The 23384-nt window shown below is 47.3% G+C and overlaps 9 protein-coding genes and 1 non-coding gene across 13 annotated transcripts; 4 read left to right on the plus strand and 6 right to left on the minus strand.

The window, feature by feature from the left end:
* Positions 1-98: 98 nt before the first annotated feature.
* On the minus strand, positions 99-3117 carry TSTA_032970 (beta-glucosidase, putative; the record flags this gene model as incomplete). The annotated part of the gene is made up of 5 exons (XM_002480435.1): positions 99-1381; positions 1436-2621; positions 2696-2793; positions 2849-2982; positions 3064-3117. The coding sequence occupies 5 exons, from the start codon at positions 3115-3117 to the stop codon at positions 283-285; spliced, it is 2571 nt and encodes an 856-aa protein (XP_002480480.1). The 3' UTR covers positions 99-282.
* A 3888-nt stretch (positions 3118-7005) lies between these two features.
* Positions 7006-8760, minus strand: TSTA_032980 (uncharacterized protein). The gene is made up of 2 exons (XM_002480436.1): positions 8697-8760; positions 7006-8637 (listed from the first exon to the last, which is right to left on the minus strand). The coding sequence occupies exons 1-2, from the start codon at positions 8724-8726 to the stop codon at positions 7663-7665; spliced, it is 1005 nt and encodes a 334-aa protein (XP_002480481.1). The 5' UTR covers positions 8727-8760; the 3' UTR covers positions 7006-7662.
* A 395-nt stretch (positions 8761-9155) lies between these two features.
* TSTA_032990 (uncharacterized protein) lies at positions 9156-10679 on the plus strand. Of its 4 annotated transcripts, XM_002480437.1 has the most exons (4): positions 9156-9819; positions 9875-9956; positions 10007-10575; positions 10632-10647. In XM_002480437.1, the coding sequence occupies exons 1-3, from the start codon at positions 9255-9257 to the stop codon at positions 10122-10124; spliced, it is 765 nt and encodes a 254-aa protein (XP_002480482.1). In that variant the 5' UTR covers positions 9156-9254; the 3' UTR covers positions 10125-10575; positions 10632-10647. The 4 variants fall into 4 exon arrangements, with proteins under 4 accessions (XP_002480482.1, XP_002480485.1, XP_002480483.1 ...); XM_002480440.1 differs by having other exon boundaries at positions 10007-10679; XM_002480438.1 differs by having other exon boundaries at positions 9156-9956.
* On the minus strand, positions 10370-11173 carry TSTA_033000 (short chain dehydrogenase/reductase, putative; the record flags this gene model as incomplete). Its single annotated transcript, XM_002480441.1, has 2 exons — positions 10370-11091; positions 11140-11173. 2 exons carry the CDS (start codon positions 11171-11173, stop codon positions 10370-10372), a joined length of 756 nt encoding a protein of 251 aa, XP_002480486.1.
* Positions 11174-12066: 893 nt separating this feature from the next.
* TSTA_033010 (C6 transcription factor, putative) lies at positions 12067-15257 on the plus strand (the record flags this gene model as incomplete). Its single annotated transcript, XM_002480442.1, has 2 exons — positions 12067-12091; positions 12185-15257. The coding sequence occupies 2 exons, from the start codon at positions 12067-12069 to the stop codon at positions 15214-15216; spliced, it is 3057 nt and encodes a 1018-aa protein (XP_002480487.1). The 3' UTR covers positions 15217-15257.
* Positions 15258-15488: 231 nt separating this feature from the next.
* TSTA_033020 lies at positions 15489-15559 on the plus strand. The gene has a single exon. It is a non-coding gene; the product is annotated as a tRNA-Gly (tRNA).
* Positions 15560-15680: 121 nt separating this feature from the next.
* Positions 15681-17233, minus strand: TSTA_033030 (vacuolar sorting receptor (Mrl1), putative). Its single transcript, XM_002480443.1, has 4 exons — positions 16658-17233; positions 16210-16608; positions 16027-16153; positions 15681-15968 (listed from the first exon to the last, which is right to left on the minus strand). The coding sequence occupies exons 1-4, from the start codon at positions 17041-17043 to the stop codon at positions 15768-15770; spliced, it is 1113 nt and encodes a 370-aa protein (XP_002480488.1). The 5' UTR covers positions 17044-17233; the 3' UTR covers positions 15681-15767.
* A 225-nt stretch (positions 17234-17458) lies between these two features.
* Positions 17459-19396, plus strand: TSTA_033040 (c-14 sterol reductase). The gene is made up of 3 exons (XM_002480444.1): positions 17459-17731; positions 17785-18089; positions 18149-19396. Exons 1-3 carry the CDS (start codon positions 17652-17654, stop codon positions 19255-19257), a joined length of 1494 nt encoding a protein of 497 aa, XP_002480489.1. The 5' UTR covers positions 17459-17651; the 3' UTR covers positions 19258-19396.
* Positions 19397-19889: 493 nt separating this feature from the next.
* Positions 19890-21653, minus strand: TSTA_033050 (uncharacterized protein; the record flags this gene model as incomplete). The annotated part of the gene is made up of 4 exons (XM_002480445.1): positions 19890-20664; positions 20719-20834; positions 20896-21197; positions 21248-21653. 4 exons carry the CDS (start codon positions 21651-21653, stop codon positions 19890-19892), a joined length of 1599 nt encoding a protein of 532 aa, XP_002480490.1.
* Positions 21654-22302: 649 nt separating this feature from the next.
* TSTA_033060 (uncharacterized protein) lies at positions 22303-23356 on the minus strand (the record flags this gene model as incomplete). The annotated part of the gene is made up of 3 exons (XM_002480446.1): positions 22303-22884; positions 22944-23228; positions 23282-23356. The coding sequence occupies 3 exons, from the start codon at positions 23354-23356 to the stop codon at positions 22303-22305; spliced, it is 942 nt and encodes a 313-aa protein (XP_002480491.1).
* Between the last annotated feature and the right edge of the window lie 28 nt (positions 23357-23384).

Genomic DNA, 23384 nt, shown 5'->3' on the forward strand with positions numbered 1-23384 from the left:
AATTATTTAAGGTCAAGTCAACTAGGCAGATGAATGACGTCGGCTGCTCGGTTCAGTCATGTGATCTTGTTGTCTACAGCACAAAATCTAACATCTTTGAATATTCTTTATTTTCATCAATTTTGTTTTGAATTAGAATCTATTGAAGTAGTTATGAAATTGGCAAAAGTCGTTCTGTCTAATTACCAAGGTGCCTCCATTATTAACAGCTTCTTGCTCAATCAAATAGCTAGAAGCCTGTTCAAATCTTTGTACAAGAAAAGAATAACTATATCAAAACCATTACTTCTTAATATTGAGAAGCAGGTTCTGCTTGAGTGGCAAATTGCGGGACGAGTTGCCAACATAGACAGTCTTGGTGTAATTGGTGACCACCCAGTTCTGGCTGACAGTGTCCCAATTTGACACGTCACGTCGGGTCAACGTAGTAGTCCACTGAGTCTCCTCACCAGGACCGAGAGAGACGCGACCAAAGCCACGCAGTACCTTGGGTGCAGCATTAGGACCACCGAGCGAGACATAGAGTTGAGGCACTTCGACACCGGCGACCTTGCCGGTGTTCTTGACGGTCACGCTGACTTCGGCAACAGTGTCCCATAGCGCAGGGTTACCGCCAGGAGCACCGCCAGCCGGGTTGACGGGCTGTGGAGAGCCGTCCTGAGCACCCTCAGGCACGTACTTCGACGTAGGCCAGCCGTAGTGTGGGTCGCCAGATGCGGCCTTGAGATCAGTGGTGTTGAGCCAGGGGTAAATGAAGGCTTCGATGCGTTTGATGTAATCAGGGAACAGATAGGCCGTGGCGTTCAGGACCTTGCCCAGTACAGGTGCCGGCTTACTTTTTCCTGTGGCTGGCTTGTAGGGAGAAGCAGCTACGGGAGTCACCTTGAGGTTGGAGAATGAAAAGGTGCTGTAACTAAGACCGTAACCAAACTCGAAAGTAGGGGTAATGTTGTACTTGTCAAACCACCGGTAATCAATGAAAATTCCCTCAGTAAAGTCCTGTTGTGGAGCCCCCTCTCCGTTATTGGGTGTGTATAAAACATCAACTCCCCAGTCAGACCGCTTCTTGCCCCAGGTGAAAGGGGTCTTGGCTCCAGGGTTGACAGCGCCATAGAGAACGTCGACTATGGAGTTACCACTTTGCTCTCCTGGCAAACCCGCCCACAAGACAGCAGTAATATTAGGATGGTGCACCCAGTCTTCAACAAGAACAGGTCCGACAGTATGAAGAACAACCATGGTGTTATTACATGCGCCTGCAACGGCTGCAATCGTGGCTTCACCGTTCTGCCACAATGTCAAGTTCTTGCGATCGCCCACATTATCGTCAACGGTAATGTATCCTTCGCCAGAGTCTGCATTGGCAAACACCAGACAAACGCTAGTTTCCAAGTTAGTGATCTGATCATCCGCTTCTCGCGAGAGGAGCACTTACGAAGCTTGGGAAGCCACAGCCTGAATTGTGGTGTTAGAGGCGCCACTGTGGGTAATCGCAGAGAAAGTACCGCCATTCTTGAGTACTTCGGCTTGAATAGCTTGCTCAGGGGTAACCAAGTAAGGGAAGTTAGCCGTACCACTACCCCATCCCATAGCCAAGGTACCGTTGTCACAGCCACGGTCAGAACAGCCATTAACACCATCAGGGTTAGAACCAGCATCCTCTCCGAAGACTGCAACGAATTTCTCCTGGCCAGTCAAGGGAAGGGCACCATCAACATTCTTGAGGAGAACAGTACTGGCAGCGCCGATCTCACGGACGAGCTGAGCGTGGTCACCACGAACATCAACGTGCTCGTTGATTTGCTTATATCCTTCGCCAGCGTAGAAGTATTCATTGCCGTAAGTGTCCAAAGTCCAGCTGGCAAAATTGATAGGAACCTGAGTACGATCGCGGCCAACCTTGTAGTAAGCAGACATGATGCGGACAGCCATGTCGTCAATACGCCATTCGGGAACAGTGCCATTGAGGACAGCGATTGTCAAGTTGGTGCCCCAGAAAGCAGTTCCGCTGTCAAAAGCGACATCACCGGGCATATCCATGTCAGTTCCGGCAAGAGCGTCGCCAACACCAGAGTGCTGGCCGCTCCAATCGGTCATGACAAATCCTTGGAAATCGAGCTCACCCTTGAGCAAATGGTTCAGAGTATAACTGTTGGAGCAGGCATAGCTGTTGTTGATTTGATTGTAAGAGCACATAATAGAACCGACACCGGCCCTGACCGCATCGGCAAACGGCCACAGGTACAATTCGTGCATAGTCTTGTCATCAATGTTCTCGCTGATAGCATCAGCGACGGTGAAGTTTCCCTGGGAGCCCTGACGGAAGTGCTCTTGTTCATAACCGATATAGTGCTTTGCGCAAGCAATAACACCCGCATCTTGCATGCCCTGAATAGTGCCTGCCATCAATTGGCCGGTCAACACGGGGTCGGGAGCAAAACCTTCCCAGTTACGGCCACCCTCTGGGACTCTTCCCAGGGGACCAGCAACAGGGCCAAGTTGCACGTCCACGCCTTTGCCACGATGCTCTTCGGCCATTGCTCGACCACGGAGGTAGGCAAGATCGAGATCCCAGGTAGCAGCAACATTGACGCCAGCAGGAAACGCTGTGTTATAGTCGGCTGCAGATAGAGAGTCAGCTGTATCCTTTCTTTTGGTCATTCCCATGTAGCAAACGAATAGGGGTACGACATACTATCTCTCACACCGAGAGGTGAATCTTGCATGCAGAGACTGCGGAATCCCAAACGGGGAATACTTCCAGTATTACCAACACATTGTCCCGATTCCCATCTGCCATTGTCAGTCCATATCATTCGATGTTGTATTCATTGTGATTTCCACATACCCAATACCAGTAGTCAAGTTGACCTTTTCGGCCAAGGTCAATTGCGAGACAAACTCGACAGCTCTTTCGTGAGCCTCAGCCCATTCGGCTGCACCCCTGGCCCAGGGAGCAGGGTAGGCGGGAGGAGAGTAGGCCTGATGAACGATGCCAACGTTTAGCTCATGGAACATGTACAATAGTCATTGTTGATCAGATCAATTGGCGACAGTACTCACCTTGCCTTCGGCAACTGCTGCCGCAGCAAGTGGAATCAACCAACTGTTTCGCATTGCGACCATCCAAAGAGACGACTGGCTGAACGGTGGAAGTAATAACAATCAGATATTATTGAACCCCCAGTAAGTACTAAAACGAGAAGGGGGGGTAACTATGTATTTATATGCAAATTGGATGAGTGGAAAGAAAGGAGAGGAGAAGGTGACATGGTGAGGAGAGAAAATAAAAACAACCTGATGATGACACTCTGCATGGGAGCTGGGCGCATTGCGCCCAGTGTCTGGGGAAAGGAAGGAGCTGATTCAGTGATCAACAACGCCATTGATACCAAAATTACAATACGGACGAGCTGGGCCCGGTAGAAGTGGGGCCATATAAACAAACATGTGCGTATTGGGATTACATGGTACGTACCAATATTCGGCCGGGCAACTTACCGAGTCTATTGAATGATCCTTGCTGGCCTGGGCATCTTGGCTGATTGTGAGAATGAACAGACTCTACGGGATACGTAGACAACCTACAAATAACGAGGTAGGGCCAAGAGAAAACAAGAACAAACATGCTATCCTTCTCGCCAAGCACGTCCTCTCAAGGAAGGGGCATATGAGGCCGGGACAATATCAGTCGTACATTAATTTCCACGGACGGTAGTTATTCATATTCATGCGATGTTTCCCCGCGTCTACCGTACGGTACCGTGGGCCAAAGCCCAACTCTTTCTGGAGACCGGTATGCCGAATGGGCCTCTTTGTGCCAGTGGAAATTGTAAATTTCCGCGCCAGTGATTAGACTGAGATTGAGTTCAACCGAAAGCAGTATACTCACTACATCTTACAGGACTACATAGTCACCGAGTCAATAAACAAACAACCTCCGTATTATCCGTATTACTCCAGTCTCCACATGGGGCCCCGGGCACTAAGCTACCCTGGGTATAGTGCCCCTGCTTGGACCATGTATTTTCTTGGACTGCATCAATTCTTACTCATGAATCACCACTTGAGATATATAAATGCAACTTACGAATCATGCAGATGCGGGGATATTGGACTTGTGACTTGTTCTTTCAGCTTTTCTGCATAGCGTGACCTTTCTGTGGGACAGCATGTTGTGGTTTTACGTGATAGATGCCTTGGAAGAGGGTCGAAGTCTTTCTCCGTAATACCAAGGAAACTCTCCCGCGGGGGATCGCCGAGTTGACCTGCCTGATCAGGCATCCAGCTTTGTCTCCTGCCCAGAGCAGAAACTCCTCTTGTTGACCGGTGTTAATGTTTATCCGCTGCCTGTTGCACATTCAATGAACTTGTCTATGAACACACGGCACAATCAGACTTACTTATACTCGAACATTTCAACCCGGATGCTATAAAATTCTCGTAAGGCAATTTGCACCAGATCATAAGTAGCACAACCCCTGCCGATCCTCCGATCAGAGAGACAAGGGATCAGCGAGCCATGAGGTGAGCAGCACGCCTTCAGACACGAGAAGTGATCTAGAAAATTCTTGACACGAGTCTTTCGCGTCTTTTTAAAGTTTGGTACATAATTTACCGGGCATGTTGCCTTAATTATCGGTACGTTACGTCGTGATCAGGAATGAAGGGCTAGTATTAATAATAATATACGGTTCCATGTATGGACTTGGTCCAAGCAAAGCTGCGTTCAGGCTGCTACAGAAAAGTCTTGTAGAGAGCCAGAGATAGCATGGTGAATGCAACACTAATAATCTCCGCACGTTGTTTGTGGCTTAAAATCAAGCTTTTGGCGGAGAAGTTAGCACTCAACTTAAGTTACAGCGTTCAAACCGGGATACCGAGTGCCGCGCATGAATCCCACCACAATTTCTCGTAAAGATTGAACGTGTTGAAAGCCTGATATGGTACATACTAAAACCCTAGTTAGTTGTCCAACCACATTATGCTATGATCATATGTCACTCCTAACCGGAGAATTTGTTGTACCTAGTTCTCTCTCCATATGCTTTGTGGAGCTCAGAAATAGTGCCGGGTTCACAAAAACTCAAAGTCTGACAAAAGATGGACAATTTACAACTGACCACACATTACGTTCCACCAAGAAAATATCTCCTGGGCCGATATTCCGCGAGAAACAGATTTAGACTCTGATCGACTATGGGCTAAGAGTGTTTATGGACTAGGTGACGCGTGCGCTCTAGAATCTGGGGGCGACTTTCTTGATGAAGGTTGGAAAATTCTATTAGGGTTAGGGTTTAGAGCCCTAACCCTAGTGCCGGCTTGCTTGCCCTAGCCTAAGCAGGTGACCGTACTTTGTACCTCCCTATTCAGGCAATATTGTCGGACACCAAGCGAAGTACAGGGATGTGAGCATCGAGCGACTGGTGCCAAGCGCGCTGCGCTAGTACGCCGAGCCTTGAACAAGTGTACATATTGGCAGGCCACAAGGTCTAGGACTAGGATGAATACCACGTCACGCCACGCCACACCACATTCGCATGGAAGATACTTGACCTTCTATGCACTAGATTCATTGTAACTCTACGTGATAAGCCGTCTTTTCAATACTTAATCTCAGAATTGAACTCTCACTGGAACTTTTGTACGTAAGAACCGTCAAGGACTCTATCACGTGACATTTGAACCCTGACTCACTGCCTAATTAAGCAATTACAAATCGAACAAGAGCTAGACGCATTCCTTCTAGCACATAAGTGAAATTTCTTCACTTAAAAGGTAGTCCGCTCGTTAGCTAATTTGTATCGAGAAGTCCCTGTAGAGGCCAAGAGAATAGCGCATACAACAACAAGTATAAGATGCAAAATAGGACGGAGTTGAGCATACCTAGGTAAGGGAGCCGAAACCTTGGAAAGTAAAGGTCAGCTCCATGTGATGAGTGCAGAACCATTGTCTTCTTCTGTATTGTTTTCCTTGGTACCAATATTGAAGTCGCATGCCCTCAAAGAGCCGTAAGCACACCGATAGACTCAAAGCATAATCCTAGCTCCAAATATCAGCAACTCGGTATATCAAACATCCCTGACATTTCATATTCACGGCTCACTGCTGGTGCATGCGGCTCTTGAGGTCTTGAGGCGCCCACGTGGACACCCTAATGCCCAGGTGCGCAGCAGGCTGAAACCAAGTATGTATATGTTGGATAATCCATCTATTCCAACAAGGCAGAGATCAACTACATCAATCCCCATTTGGGCCCCTAGATTTCAGTCCAATATTTACCCCTCATAATAGCTCACAAATCATCCCACCAAGAAAGGTCTATAAAAAACCTGGCTTTGGAACCTCATGTACTCAGAGAAGACAACAGAATACATACAATCTTGCTAGTCACTTCTTCTTTTACCATCCTTGTAAGCAATTATTCAGGATTGACCTGGAGTTAACCCATCAATCCGACAGTATACATGAGAAAAATATACCCTAGACATGCACCAGCGGGCCGAAATTCACCTAGCTTATTCTCTAAATATGTAATGGTTTGTCATTTTGTGTTTGGTTGTTCTCGTTACTGAAGTTGAGTTTTGCTGCCTAATATTCATCAAACTATTCTATGTCTATATTATTTGTAGTAGTTCAAGGTTCGAAGTACTTGAGGGAACTCTCAGATCCGAAAACTACACCTTTCATATCCCTATACGCATCATGCTGCGACTTCTCGATGTACTTTCCTCTTTTGGTACTATCCCTTATTGAGGGGAAGCCCTATACGCGCCTTGCTATAGAAATAACTCGTTCCGGGCCTATTGGCTGATTGATGCTTGATTTGAGGGCTTACTGCAGATTATACAGAGTACTCTGGGGTATATATCCCAAGAATGAATTGACAATCGCCAGTGGGGCGTGGGGTCAATATAGACGGGCCGCTTTGGGGCACAATCACCTTGGCACGGAATAAGTGCGTATCGCCAGAAGCTAACTGACTGATGTTACGAAACTTTAATAGTAGAAAACGATTCTGGATTGACTCGTTAGCGTGTAAAATCATATTCTATATACAGTTGTATGTTCTATGTGCTCGATGACAACCCGCTAAACATTCGGCTCGTCATCTTCAACAGTGCAGATATCCCGAAACATGATAAAAAACCGAAACATTGAAAATCCCAGTTGGCTTTTTGCAGAGACACATACTGTGAAAGAGAGGTACAGATGCATATGACAATGAGTGGTCAGGTATGTCTCAAAATGTTGATGTCTCTGCCTGCATGTAGGGCTCACTCATTCGTCGGACAGTCCACTGACAATCCACTACCTCGCAGCGTAAATACTGTATGTCGATATAGCTTCTACCACATAATTGGTGTCGGTTTAACTCGAGTGCAGCGCATGCACTCCCAAAGTCGGGAGAGTTTGTTTCGAGTTCCTCAGAGTCAGTGGTACCGTCGTTATGTTGTTCCACTTCGAGACTCGGTCGTAGAAATACCCGTGAAACCCGGGGGGAAAAAAGAGCCGTAGTTCCCTAGCTTATGAACCGCACGTTCTTATATAGGCGTACCCTAGAGCTGACGGCGCCTGCCGGTTTCACTTTGTCGAGACTCATCAAGAGTCAGTATTTAGGCAATGGTAAATGTGTATCCAAAGCGCGTTCGAAACGTAAAGTCAAGTACCACCTGACATAGGCGCATCTCCACTAATCTCATCCAAAACCTCAAACAACACATTATTCTGCACCCGGCAACCATTGGTATCGCCATTACGGAAACCCGCCCAAAGTCTCTGCTTTATGACATTGAGGTCCACTCCGTGAGTATTATACTGATCGATCAAATCTTGGGCGACTTCGCAGAGAGTGGTGTTGGTAGGGCTATTAATCCTTGGCCACTTGGATATCGACTCTGGTCCACAATCACATAGGGAGGCTATCGGTGGTAATTTGATGTTCTGCTGTTGAGTCGCCACAGGGTCCACAGGAATTAGCACGGGTGGCTCAAGAGGTTTGGGCGTTGTAGAATTGTTCAACGACTCGGAAGATACATTGTTGTTGCAGCTTGCACTTTCCGATGAAGGTGGAATACATGGCTCGTTAGTCCTTTGCATGGTGGCGGCGTACTGGCTTGCTGGTGCGCAAGAGTTACTGCTACTACAAGATGCAGTGATATCTGTCGCCGAAGCTGGACCACAACAACCGTCGGGTTTCTTCCTCGTGACATCGTAATTGTTTGTCGGCGCACAAGGTACGTTGGTAGTGCAGGTTGCAGTGATACTGGTCACTGAAGTCGGTGTATATGGCTCGTCGGACTTGATCGTAGGGGTATGGTATTGACTTGAGGAAGGCTGCAGAGATGTAGTCACCTTGAGTCGTGGAATCGCTATCTTTTCTGACACAGTCGGTTGCGATGCGTCTTTCAAAAAGTCTTCCACAACGTTGGGAGCGAGTCCCACTCGTTGCAACAGCGAGCGTAGTTTCGCATTCTCAGCCTCCAGTTTCTGGAGCGCAATCAAATGTTCAATCTCCCTTTGCTGAGCTTGCGCGTTGCATACCGCCACTTTCTGCTCGAGTTCTTCGATGTACTGTTGCCTTCGCGCACGACTTTTGCGTTGATTTTCCCGCACTCTCGCGAGGCGATTCAGCCTCTACAGCATGTTAGCCTATTTCGAGCATGTCTGATGCGAGCAGAAGGAAAAAAAATTACCTCATCGGCATCTTCCGACTTGCAACTCATTGTGACGGCTTGCGATTTATGATTTCCAGTGAGTAGTTTGCTTGTCACGAAGGATGCCGTTCGGTTGCACTCGAAGGTTTAGACAAGGTTATTGTGCTATTAGCCAATTAGAGCAGACGTTTCCTCCATGCTCCCGCCATTGCGCTAGTCCTATTGTAGACTAGCAAATGGCACGTGCTGTTATCTCGTTTCTTCTCATTTTCTTCCTTTTCCTCAAAGAATTGCAGCTTATGATTTACCTAATCAGTAACCATTGACCTGGTAGCAGCACTCAATTGTTTCCGAAAACATCCATGGAACTGAACAGGGTTAATGCGTGCAACTGTGTCAGCAGGTTCGCCTCTGGACTAAGGAAGCGACGATCCGACGTCACACCCGCAATGCTTGTCTGACTAAAGGGAGCCACCCCAGATCCGCCCCTAGTACATCATGACATCCTTTCCTTTTGCATACTCATCTCTTGCTTCTACTATCGCATACAGCTTCTTACATTTCGCATTATCAGACTGCTAAGACTTAACCGTCATCATGGTGAGCACGAGACATCATCCAAAAGACTTCCCCCCTCCCACGACACCCTCGAGTGCGAGTGACGGTACCAAGTATGTCGTGCGATCGTCATCAACACCCGGCAATGGTAATCGCAAAGGCGTCCACACTCCGTCTATGGTCGTTTTGGCCTGGCTCACGATATCCGTGCCACTCGTCCTTTGGGATACCGGTTATGTTCTTTTGCGACCGCACAGTATGCCTGGTGGGAAATTCCATTCGCCCATCTGGACGCCATACGCGCTCTACGGAACTATCGACTACGTCTACGGCTGGCCAGCATTCGATGCGCGAAATGGATTTACTGCTGCACAGGGATTATTGAATCTGTTCGAGACGGCCGCTTATGTGCTTTATCTTGCTGTCGTCTATTTTTACGGCACCACCGCAACTAGTTCCGGTCGCGCAACGACAAAGAAGGTCAAGAAGAGTTTACCGTGGTTTTTATTTGAAGAGAAGGTGGTTCCGGGCCGCATTGGATCTCTTGCGCTGCTCATTGCGTTCAGTAGCAGTGTTGCCACTTTCAGCAAGACCATTTTGTACTGTGAGTGTCCTCGAGGCAGGTCGTACCGCTATCATATACTAATATCGCTGCTTAGGGTGCAATGAACTATTTTCCGGGTTTGCAAATATTGGTCATAACAATCTTTTCAACTTGATTTTTCTGTGGATTATTCCAAAGTAAGTTGCTAAAAGGTACGACGTATTTGAGAAATGCTAACATGTATCAGTGGTCTATGGATTGTGTTTCCAGCATACATGATTTATGTGTTTGGAGGCGAGATCTTGTATGCTCTGGAGAGCTCAAACCCACGACCCCCGAAAGTAGGTCGTTCGAAGAATCAGTAAGGCATGCCTCGTGGGAGATCATCTTGCTATATGATCATATGACGTCAACACACCGGGCCCTTATCACGGTCTATCGGAGAGAACCATTCACAAGACTTATATCCAGAAATACGACACGTATTTCGGCATCGATCACTGATGCATTCCAACTGTACATAGCTAAAAGAATAAGAATGCAATTGCTTGAGAATTCGGCCAAACAACAACCCTGATCCTTTTTCATTTTGAACTACGTACAACAAAATTTACCAAGGCGACACACCATACTTGCCCACCATCTTGCCAACATCCGCATCTCGAACTCCCTTGACAACATCAGCAATGACCGCTCCACCGACATGAGGTTCTGCTGCCCCACGAGCCCTGAGAGAGTCCGCATCACCCGTAAAATTCGTGGCATTTAACCCAGGATCAGCCGTGAACACCTTGAAATTCTTCTTCTCCAACCCCAGTATGTGATGGTACTGCACCATCAACATGTTCAACGCTGCCTTACTGACACGATAGTCCGTCCCCTGAGGGCGATAGTACGGCGAACTCGGATCCGACGCACCAGTGATGGACCCAATGCTCGACCCGACAAAGATCAATCGCGGCTCCTCTGATTTTCGGAGCAAAGGCAAAAACGCCTCGGTCACGCTCGCTGCTCCAATGACATTGACATTCAATACCGCGCGGAGGCTGTCTCGCAGTGAGGGTAATTGGCCGAGGATACCGGCATTATTTACTAGGACGTCAAGACGACCGTGTTTTGCGGCAACAGCCTCGGCAGCTGTGTCAACGGACTCGTCATCTGTCACTTCGATTTCGAGTGTGTCTAGCGTTCCCTTGATGTCTGGTAGGGATTGGAGATTTGCGACAGCTTTAGCGCCTTTGCTGGGGTCTCGACTGCCGATTATGACGTGGTAGGATCCCGAACTGAGGACGAGGTTTTTGGCAACTTCGAACCCGAGGCCTTGGTTTGCACCTGCGTGTCGTCAGTAACACATTTTGGATGAGCTGGGGTTTTTCCTACCGGTAATGAGAGTGATGATTTGTTTTGCGGTCATGGTTATTCGTAGAAACTAATATCTGTTTACCGTTCCATTCGATTTCTTCTTGTCTATAAAGCATCTCTACCAACATAAGTACTTCCGTGACCGTAGTAGTCTCTTCAGTGATATCCGGACATAGCCCGGACTTTATCTGGAGTTACGAGCCGCACTCTGTCGCTCCACTCAACAATACTCCTCAGCTCCACTACGCCAACAAACATATCTAATCAGAATCGAAGATGGAAAAGGCTTGTGAAGTTACAGGTGGTGAGAAGACTACCGTTCTTCGTATAGGCAGTACTACTCTGGTTAGTGAGGTGGACCTTTTTCGAAACCGAACCCACTATCAATCAACCATCTAGCTTAAGTATGTACTCTACGTAGTCTACTGCTAGTCTATTAGTTAATCAATTCTCGAGTCATGGCATTGTCAGTCGGAATTATCGGTTTTAATTGCCTTGTTGAGTAGTATGTAGTTTCGCATGAATCAGTTTGGTGTATATGGCAACGTCCTGAGTTTAGGCGTGTAACCTGTGATAACAACTCGAACCTGTTTCCGAGCTGGGATCAAGAGATTATTTAACACTGCATACAACAGGGTTAATCACTTTCCCTTTGTTCAATTCAAAGCATGGTCAGTATCAATTTATCAACGGCATCGAGGTGCAACCGTTTCGGGGACGACTCGAACACTCAAAATGAGATAATTAATAATGATTACGAAAGACGGCCCTAATTGGTCAATGACTAGCTGTGATGATCGACGACAAAAGTCTTATCAAATGGTCGCAAACAAAGGGACACAATAAAGACAGGTTAAGTATGGAGAGAAATACAAACAATGAAACTATCAAAAGAGCAAGCAGTTCAAATCTACAAAAATTGTTGAAGAAAAAAAGACGTTGTGGATGCGCGCCAAGCCGCCTAATAACGGTTCTTACCCCATACTCTGATACTCAGTCAACTTACTCCGCTCTGCTCGCCCTTCTATAAACTTCTCCATTTTCCACCATTCTCACATTTCAGTCCACCACATATACCAGTTTTCCTTTTCTACCCAGCAGGATCGATCGCGCGAGCTTGAACTCGAGATTTCACCGACGCTCATTTCTCCAGCATTTGTGCACTACACCTTTTCGTATGCGGCGGGACCTACGGGTGTCGGCCCGATGGCGACTGAAGGACAGGCTAATGGCATACAAAACCCGGTGACGTACAGAGCCAATAACGACGAAAATATGAGCGAGACGAGTACCCCCGATCACGATCAGGAAGATAGAAATGGATATGGACAGAATGAGGAAGGCGTCCCCAACAAAAGCCAAAACGGCGATACCGGGACAGGTACCGCTCGAGGAGAGTCGGAAAAACCAGCATGGTCAGAAATGAAGACAAAGGCCGGAAAGGAAAGGAAACGTCTCCCACTTGCATGTATCGCTTGTCGGAGGAAGAAGATTCGATGTTCGGGCGAGAAACCGGCTTGCAAGCATTGCCAAAAGTCTCGCATTCCGTGCGTGTACAAGGTCACGACGCGGAAAGCTGCGCCTCGGACGGATTACATGGCTATGCTGGACAAGCGACTCAAGCGCATGGAAGAACGAGTAATCAAGATCATACCGGCTGGCGAAACAAGAGATATGCGTACAATAGGACGGAGTCAGGTCAAACCACCGCCCCAAGGGCAGACCCCGAACCAACCAAAGGCAGCTCAACAGAAGAAGCGTTCGGCAGATGAAGCTTTCGCATCGAAATTGGATTCTTGGGTAAACCCTAAACAAGATTTGTCGGCCGAAGATTTAGTGCCAATGAGTCGGGAGACGAAGTCCCACGAAGGGACTGACTTATTAACTGAAGGCGCTGAATATCTTCCTTCAATGGAAATACAAGAACACTTATCTGAAGTGTTCTTTGACTGTGTCTACGGTCAATCGTATCTCCTGCTACATCGATCAAGCTTCATGCGACGACTGCGAGCTGGAACGGTGCCGCCCGTTTTGATCTTGGCTGTTTGCGCTGTGTCTGCTCGATTTTCATCACATCCGCAAATTAACACAGAGCCAGCCTTTCTTAGAGGCGAGAATTGGGCTAGACCGGCAGCGAGAATAGCTTTGGATCGCCATGACGAGCCAAATATCACCATTTTAACCGTCTTCCTACTTCTGGGACTGCATGAATTCGGCACTTGCCACGGCGGACGGAGTTGGTCTTTTGGAGGGCAAGCATTGAGGATGGCGTATGCTTTGCAATTACACCATGAAGTGGATCATGATTCACTCGGTCAAAAGGGGAAATTGTCAGACCTAAGTTTCACAGACAGAGAGATCCGGAGGCGCACGATGTGGGCATCCTTCTTGATGGACAGATACAATTCTTCCGGAAGTCAGCGTCCGCCTATCGGGAATGAAAAATTTATACAGATTCAGCTCCCAGTGAAGGAATCACACTTTTTGATGGAAATTCCTGGCCCGACTGAGGATTTAAATGGCGATGTACCCAACCCAATACCAAAAGGTCAAGGCCAAGTGTCTGATCCAAAGGCGAATATGGGTGTTTCTGCGTACATAATTCGTGCGATTGTTATATGGGGCCACATAGTTGATTACCTCAATCTTGGCGGGAAGAAGAAGGAGCCCGTTCCTTTATGGGATCCAGCCTCGGGATATACGAGGCTCAAGCAAGAGATTGATAATTTTGCTCTATCTCTGCCGAGCTCACTTGTTTTCAACTCGGATAACCTGCAAGTTCATGCAGCGGAGAAAATTGCCAATCAATTCATCTTTCTGCACATTATCATTCACCAAAATATATTGTTTCTCAACCAATTTGCCATCCCTTTGGCACCCGGAGGTCGACCACCTAAGGGTATGCCAAAGTCCTTCTTGAGTGATGCGGGCCGAGCCGCGGTAGAAGCAGCGCACCATATCTCAATGCTGATTGATCAGGCGAGCGGCTACTCTTTGACGGTGCCTTTTGCAGGCTACTGTGCCTATTCGGCCAGCACAGTACACATATGGGGCATCTTCTCCAAGAATGCTCAGCTGGAAGCGCGATCCAAGGAGAATTTGAGACATACCTATCGCTATCTCAATAAAATGAAAAGATACTGGGGCATGTTCCACTACATGGTAGAAAGTGCCAAAGACCGGTATCGCCAATTCGCTGACGCGGCAATTCGAGGACTACCTGCGCAACCGAATTCAACGGATGAGGCGCCTTCGATGTTTCAATACGGCGACTGGTTTGATAAATATCCACATGGTGTTTCTAGTTCTCACTGGGATGGTCCAGAGACCAATAGGAGGAGAGAGATTGGTGCCGATGCCGTGATGGGCCAGCGACCTGACCTGCAAAGTGTGGAAGACTTTTTTGCCAGCCTGTCTCCTAATCAGTCGAACATCGGGCCACGAAAGCATCAGAAGCTAGCTAGGAGGAACTCGAGACAAGCTTCATCGATTCAGACAACACCATTATCGCAACCATCTGCAGACGTTGATCAGCAATCCACGACCTCGAGGTATAAACAACAACAAGAGCCCCAGCTACTTGGCAAGACGCCGGTAGGAAGTACACCGACGACTGTAATAGATCCTGAAACCCCATATCCCAACTTCAACGGCCAGGATATCTTCGCAGCTCCGCCTCAGAGTTTCAATATGCCAACTTTTGACTACAGTATGATGCCAGATTTTCTCCCTCAACTCGACCGTCATTTCGTCCACGGTGCATATACAGGCACGGACCTATCAAGTCTTGCAGCAGACCATCTCAATTTCATGTCAACTCCAACCGACAACACCAGCAATCCGAGTAATGCCAATTCCAATGCCAATAATAGTGTATCAGCAACAATATGGACAGATCCCTTTACGCCGTCTGGAACAGGCGAATTTCATCAACCGAGTGCATGGTTTTTGCCGTTTAATCTTGATCCTTTTTCGACGGGTATGCTTGGTGATAGTACTGGCGGCAATACAGCAGAAGTAGATACTTCTGGTGTTGGTTGTGGTGGTGCGGGGAATATGAATGGTGGTAATGATTTATCGTATCGTTTGATGTAGCGATGTATATATATATATCCACACGTTTATAATCGTACAGATGATGGAAATGTAATACTTTCACATCATGGTCTTTGCATGTCAAATATATGCACAGGTAATGAAATCCAAAGTCTTCTCTGTAGAAAGAAGAATCCTCTACGTAGTATCTAGTTATAACCTGCTGGTCATCATGCTCAATAATAGGTTAATATGATGAATTGCTTTCATCGACGACAAAACCATTAAAAGAGACATATGAGACAATTTTCCTGCAGCTTAGACATCAACAAGCATCATTGGTCTAGTGGTAGAATTCGTCGTTGCCATCGACGAGGCCCGTGTTCGATTCACGGATGATGCAAAGCGGCTTTCCTTTTTGCACTTTTTGACTCTTTTTTTTTTTAGCCTTTTGCATAGTTAGCGAAAAATGGTTCGATTGCAGGCTGTTATGCATTGCAATTATCTGAAAAGAGATTTCAAAACGTGATATAGTAAATGCATCCAGGCATAGAAGGAAAAAAAATCATAACATCAGAAACATTGAACTCATATAAAAACGTCAAAACGATCTAATCGTTCCACTCTTCATCTAGTTGATCTATTAGTCGATTCTCGGCATCGACGTCCCCTCGCCCACCTCGATCACTGCCTCGTCGACCACCGACGGCGCCAATGAGGCCGTTTTGACCGTTGACGCGTGAATAGGCCCTGGAAGAGCCCTTTCGCGTGAAGCAGCGTGTGAGAGAGGAGAGTATGATGATGACGAAGTCCTGGAAGAATTCAATTAGTATTCTGTTGTAATAAACGAGGGGATGTACGGTAATTTACTTTGAAGAATCCGAGCAGATCAGACCACATGCTATAGTTAGGACACTGTCTCCAACCGCGTTGATGCATCACTGAGCGTTGATATGCGCAGCCTCCGAGGAGATAGACAAAGACTGCAATCAGGGCGCTGTTTAACAGTTAGTCAAGAAAGTCCCAGGCAACGAATGATTCGATGATACTTACATCACACCAAAAACACCAGCAGGTCCAAGACCGCCTTCTGGAGCCGCAGCAACACCACCACAAGCCGCAAAACTTCTCACTTCGAAGAAATAAGTGCATGAATCCATTGTTCCGACAAAGGAGACCGTGGCTTGGGATGCAGGCGCTTCTCGGTCACAGAGGAATGACATGATTGTAGACTTTCTTCGGGTTGATTTACTATCGCTTGCCGCATTGGTGGCGACGGTCTTTCGGTTATAGTTCTGTGCTGCGGCGTAATCATCATCGTCGTCGTCATCATTATAATCCGTATAGAACCTCGAGTTGAGTGAGGATGCATCTGTGCTTGGACATGGTGATCCGTTGGTATAGTTTAACACGAGCCGTTTGCCTCGAAATATAGGTTCGGAGTTTTGCTCTCTACGCCATAATCAGCCAAGCCTGAGTTATGATTGATGAAGTAACATACCCGATGGAATAAACCTTCCCCTTTTGTTCGTAATAGGCACTGACATTCTGCCATCTTGCTTTCTCCACACCGACAACATCCGCAACACTCTCAATGACCGGCGCACAAATATTAATCGTAAAATTCGTCCCGTAGTCATGTCCCCGAGCTTCCCAGCTCGCATCTCGATCGTTCTTGTGTACTTTCCTACCATCCTTTAATTCCGGCGGCGAGAGAGAGATTGTGCCTAAATCGAAAAATGCGCCTGTTGTCACGGATTGGACGGTGCAGGGAGGATTCGTATCTTTTTTGGGAGCTTCTGATGCAGCTCCAACATGTTGTGAAAGTGGTAGTAGAAGGATGGCGTTGAAGGTTGCTAGCAACGTAGGCCGCGTCAGCATCTTCATGGTGCTGGGAAGAGATATGGTTATATGCGCCAAAGGACAGACGGTCGATATAGCACTGGGATCAATTCGAAATCAAGCGGTAATTAAATCTGATGGTGGGCGATGATGTTCGATGACCGCTTGACTATGATAACCGTGTAGAGAGTGAGGTTGCAAGCACCTGAGACGCCAGGAACAGTCTGATGTTTCACTGGTCTACTGTAACCTGGCCGCTCGGATATCATGCGGAGGTTGGAGATGTCACTAGGCCTATTAAGGTAAGGCGTAATTAGCATCTTAGAGAGCATGACGAAAGCTCCAAAATAAAAATAATCACTACCCCGTGCTCAGGTAAACTACATTTCAATCTCGACTGCATCCCGCTGAGTTTCTACCTCCTATTGAATCCGATCCTTGATACTCGATCTTCATACAGCAAATCCTAAACAAGCTATATGACGTCTGATCGCATCGGCCGACACGGAACGTGGCTTACCGAGCGCTAGATCGCGCATATAAAAACTTGAACGATCCTCACTTCTTTATTCTCCACACCTCTCTGCCCGTCCTTTCAATTTCTTCGGTCAACGTTTGACGGCCATCGCATTTTATTTCTGTGCAACATCACAATGGGCCCAAAGAAAGGGCCCAAGGCTACTGTGCCTGTACAGGTTGTTCCGGAGAAAAGGGGTTATGAATTCGGGGGACCGTTCGTCATCACATCCTACACCCTACCCTGGCGTATATACTGATAATTAGTAGATTAGGCGCGTTAGGAATCGTCTTTGGCCTACCAGTTCTTATCTATTGCTTCACTTTCTTCTGCAACGATATTTCCGGCTGCCCTGCGCCGTCTCTCCTTCACCCCTCGACGTTGACATGGGATAAACTGAAACAGGAAATTGGCTGGCCTGAGAATGGTATAATCGGTCTGTACGACACAGAAGTGACGTTGTGGGTTTTGGCATACTATACCCTTCTTCTCTTACTGCAGATCTTCCTACCCGGTCAGGAAGTGGAAGGTGTTGAGTTGGCGTGCGGTGGACGACACAAATACAAATTCAACAGTAAGATTATCTTGCCTATGGGGATGAAAGACATTCGTAAGCTGATATATATCGTCTAGCGTTCCGCTCTTCCCTACTGATTCTAGGAGGCCTTGCCGCTGGAACTTTCATTTACGGAGCCGAATTCCCTATCTGGACTTTTCTCTGGGACAACTACGTGCAGGTGATTACCGCTAATCTTCTCATTGTCGTGGTTCTATCCATCTTGGTATACGTGCGAAGCTTCTCCATCCCAGAACCTGGGCAGCCAAACCCCGACCTTCGTGAACTGGCTCCTGGTGGCCATACCGGCAATGTCCTCTATGATTTCTTCATTGGCCGAGAACTCAATTCTCGTGTGACTTTGCCTATACCTTTTGTCAGCGAAGCTTCTCGCATAATTGATATTGGCGTCTTTTGTGAAATCAGGCCGGGTCTCCTTGGGTATATCATTCTCGATCTGTCGAATGTTGCACATCAGTACCGGACTTATGGTTACGTCACCGATTCTATTCTCTTTGTAGCAATTGCGCAAGCTTTCTATGTTTTGGATGCTTTTTACATGGAGCCCGCTATTCTGACCACCATGGACATCATCATGGATGGCTTCGGTTTCATGCTCTGCTTCGGTGATCTGGTATGGGTACCATTCCTGTACTCGATTCAGACAAGATACCTCGCAATGTTCCCGGCGAAAATGGGTCTTCAAGGAATTGCGCTCTCGTTTGCTGTCACTGGACTTGGATACTACATCTTCCGCAGTGCCAACAACGAGAAGAACCGCTTCCGAACGGACCCCAACGACCCACGAGTCGCTCACCTCAAATATATCACCACAGCATCTGGATCAAAATTACTTATTTCTGGCTGGTGGGGTACTGCGCGTCACATCAACTATCTCGGCGACTGGCTCATGTCCTGGGCATATTGTCTCCCCACGGGGTTTGCGGGTTACACCATCATTGAAGCCATCAATTCATCGACAAAAGAATTAGAAAAACACGCCGTTCAGACGCCGGAATCCCGGGGTTGGGGTTCAATCTTTACATACTTTTATATTTTGTACTTTGGGATTCTGCTCTTGCATCGTGAGGGGAGAGATGAGGAGAAGTGTCACAGGAAGTACGGCAAGGATTGGGAAAGGTATACTTCTTTGGTCCGAAGTAAGATAATTCCCGGTATTTACTAGGAATTCACCGGTGGTTGTGTCCGGTGCTCAGATGCTAAAAGTTTTAATATATTGGAATTAACCATATAGCTATTATAAGTCATGAATCATAAATGACACGGAGATGAGGATGTATATGCATGGATGTGTTGGCATATTTAATATCAGTATGAAACGTTAAATGATTGTCGCGATGGGATAGAGGTCGCAGACAACTTTCCAAGCTTGAATGAAGTAGTTTTTTCCTAATTAGGGTTCTTTCTCCTAGCAAATACATCCTGTAGACCTGTACAGAGCACAGCACTTCATTTAGGAGAGTACAACCGAGGTAACTAACCTTCATACACCGCGTACGTAATCAGGCTCCCACGTGACTAGGGCATTGTACGACCTATGGGGCCGTGAGTTTAGGGCTTGAACGTCTGAGTCCAAGCCTCAAACGCTAAATTCGAAAATCGGGTGAGCTAACCGCTTTAAGATTAACTTTGCAAAAGCTGACCCCATATTCCTACTATGGCTAGTCCATCCTGTTCGCTCCACTTGGGCCACTTCTTAAAGTTCTTCGCGGCATACAGACCTTACGTACATACTTCAGTCTTGAAATGATTCCGAGGAATAATTTATATTTGAGCGATAACTTTGGAACACCCAACTTAAGCGCTCTCACAAGACGTCTTTATATTCATGATCTGTGGCCTTGACTTGCCCCTCTGCTCCAGAAGGACCTCCTCCCATAACTCACGCTGAGAGGTCTCATTCACCCGAACCGTCCAGAAGAATTGTATCAGGAGCCCATTAACCTGCGACAGATCATGCAATCCAAGAAGATGAGCGATATCGGCCAACTGGGCCACAAACCAGGAATGGTCATGATAACCCTTGGCTCCCATACCAGCAATAAAACAGATCCAGAAGAGCAGGTCCACCGATGCGAGGAGCATGTCGGCGAAACACATTTCTAGCATTTGTCTTAGGTACGCTACAATGCATCCGATGAAGGGAAAAGCTTGAAAATCCCGGATTCGGATGTTGGAGTACAGGAAGAGAGACAGTCGTACGCATTCTGAGATTAGGCCGGTGGTGGTGGATGCGGTGGCTGGATCGAAGCATACTGACAGCAACTGATGTTCAAAGATGACGAATAGGTCGTTGTCTGTTGGGACGACCATTGACGGCTGTAGTCGCGCGGCTTCGTAGTAGCGCACCAGGCGCTGGAAGCCGAAGATGAGGCAGTGAGTTGGGAGGTCGAGGTCGCTGGACCAATTGGTAGTTGAAAAGCGGGTGGCCAGCAAGGGAAGCTGGCCTGGAATGTTGACGTCGTCGCGAGACCTAAAGATCTTCTTGTCGGAAATAACTTCGCTGCGCCATTTTGTGGACATGCGGAAGTGTGGACGGCAACATTTGAAGCTGGCGCATCTAACGTCGGCTCTGTGGGACGTCAGCTCAACTTATTCTGGAAGCTTTGTCTCGTTGGAGACGCACTGATAGATTTCGGATACGGTCATGTGGTCCAGAGCGTCAATGCCACCTTGGAGCTGGATCAACCTTTTGAGTCCTTTCAAATGCGCCTCCACAGCTTTCGCATTGGCATCAACTCCCTATACAAAAGAATGTAAGAAGCCAAAATACTCGCAGAAGGTTGCATTCAAGGAGTCTAACCTCAATTGCGAGCAAAAAAGCAACGATAAGTGTATTCGATTCCGCTACAGCCATGACTGGATCCTGCAAGATATATTTCAGATTACACAGCGCACCACCCCGTAATCGAAACGAATCCTTAAACGACTTCCGCACTGCCATCGACGAGACTCCACTATTGGACTCCAAAGCCGCTTTGTGGCCCGCACTGAGGAAGAGTAGGGCCTGCAAAAGAGCTGGTTCGGTGATGGCCTTCTGCCACCACCACATGCCCATTCGGGCCGTGTCGAAGGGGTAACTCGACGTAATAGTGTGAAGTCGGACTGCAATATGGTTAGGAAAAAGTGCCACAACTTGAGTTAGTGCAACGCACAGTGTCTCCAATACAAGTTCATTGCGTCCGTCATTGGTAGGACCGGCGATGAAAATGGGTCTACGAAGCTTGCGTCGAGGTATTGGTTGACCGTCCATGCCTCAGGCAGCAAGTTTGCCTGCTGTACAGGATCACGGTCCGGCTCGACCTTGATAGCATCGTCGGCTTGGGGTGGCTCTAGAACCGGACCCTTTACGGGTTGAAAGATCCATCCAATGCGGGGTTTAGACGCCTTCAATTTCTCCAATCGGGTCTGCTTGAGTTTCTGATGAAAATTCCTCTGGATAAAAGTGTGCTTTTGTCTAGTAACTTCAGGGTCGTTGGATGTATCGGCTTCAAAGTCAATGAACAGGAATCCTGAGACCGGCTTCGTTCCACCGGACATCGTTTTTGGTGGGCGACTCATGGTGGCATTGTAGGATAATTGAAGCTGCAATGCCACACATAGATATATCCCTGCCGTTGAGAGGACAACGTCATGGTGGCAAACTTGGACGTTTGAAGCTTTGATATTACTCTATTAGTTAAGACTAGAATAATATGCTCGGAAGCGGCTAAATTCGGTGAGATGACGGATCTGTAGGGCTTGGATTTATTACAAATATGATCTGTAATCGAAGGCCCCCACAGTGACATATCAAACTAAAGTTAGTAAACTCATTCGATCGTCTGATAACTGTTTATCCATAGCCAATAGGATAAAATCCCAGCTTCCATCATGAGAAAAAGTTTGTTTACATGCCGCTTCCCGAAATTGGGTGCAACTATTCGGATATGTGGCTTTGACCAAAAGTCAATCAAAAGTCCAAAACTTCCGTATGTGCGTGTTAACCCGCCCAGTGCTGCATGCCGCGACAGCTTTTTGAGGACCGACGTGCCTATCTGGGGCGTATACTTCATGGTTTAGAATTGGCGCAGAGGAAAAAGTAACGAATACGAAACAAACTTACGGGTGAAAGGATAGATACGTATGGAACTCAAGATGAAGAGCACTTTTATTATTAGATTCGTGACAACGTAAGTTAGGTACAATGGAACAGCAAGTATTAAGTATTTTAGTGTACAGTCAACGGCGAAAGCAAAAAGTACTCCCCCTCCGGCTCATTGGCGGTCATTCGGTCATTATCGGTGGTCTCCGGCGTCTCTTCAGACTCATCCCCGGCCTTTGCTTCCAATCTTTTACGAAAGGACTCATAAGTGTGTTCGGAGTGTCTGCGATCTGCGGGGACAAGTTCCATGACAATACCGTAGCCTGACCGACAATCATCCTCCTTTCCTGTGCTGTCAGGAGACCCCGGCATGGAGGTCTTTCTGCATACGAGATCTGTGGGTCGAAATCGCGCAAGGGTTCCGTTGCGTGTCCAACACTGGCAGCGTGCTGGCATGTCGCTGTCCATTTTTGTATCTGTCTCCATTGACTCTATGCTGTCCTTGGTCTCTCTATTCATCTCTTTGATCTTCTTCTGCAGACGAGAGATTTCTTCGTCCTTTTTGTTGTTCTCCTCCAGAAATTTAGTGTTCTCCGCGCGTAAATCGTTCAGCTCTTTCTGTAGACCTTTGATGTGCTTCTGATTGCGGGCACGGAATCGACGCTGCGCTTCCCGATTTTGCATACGCCTCTTTTCTTGAAGATAGAACTAGAGATCCACATTAGACAAATGTCGTGTAAATTGCAACCTATCTAAAAAAAACTCACCTTTCCGTTGCTGGGAGTCATTCCGGCAGGAAGCGTGCAATCAAATGTCGTAAAATCATGCTCGGTGTATCCATCTAGATCTGAAATGGACATTGGAGGAGTCAATTGTCCCTGGCTGGACATTGTTGCCGATACTGGAGGGGAATAGAATGTGCAGTCAAGTCCAAAGTCGTCTTCGGTGGAATCACCCAAATCTGACATTGGAGGAGTCGCCTGGCCCTGACGCAGCATTGCAGCCGATACAGGAGGTGGAGACTGGAAATTCATGTAGAAGCGTGACATATCCTAACATTCCCAATCAGAAATTGTATACTCATAAACGACAGGAGTGTGCTCACATAATTCAGAGGAAGATCAATTGGTCCCATGTTGTTTCGAGACGTGGGTGACGGTACGGTAGAGTGAGAAGTCATGGTGGTGGGCATAAAGTGATGTTCGTTG

Source organism: Talaromyces stipitatus, genomic scaffold (genome assembly GCF_000003125.1).
Source record: "Talaromyces stipitatus ATCC 10500 scf_1105507295541 genomic scaffold, whole genome shotgun sequence".
NCBI lineage: Eukaryota > Fungi > Ascomycota > Eurotiomycetes > Eurotiales > Trichocomaceae > Talaromyces > Talaromyces stipitatus.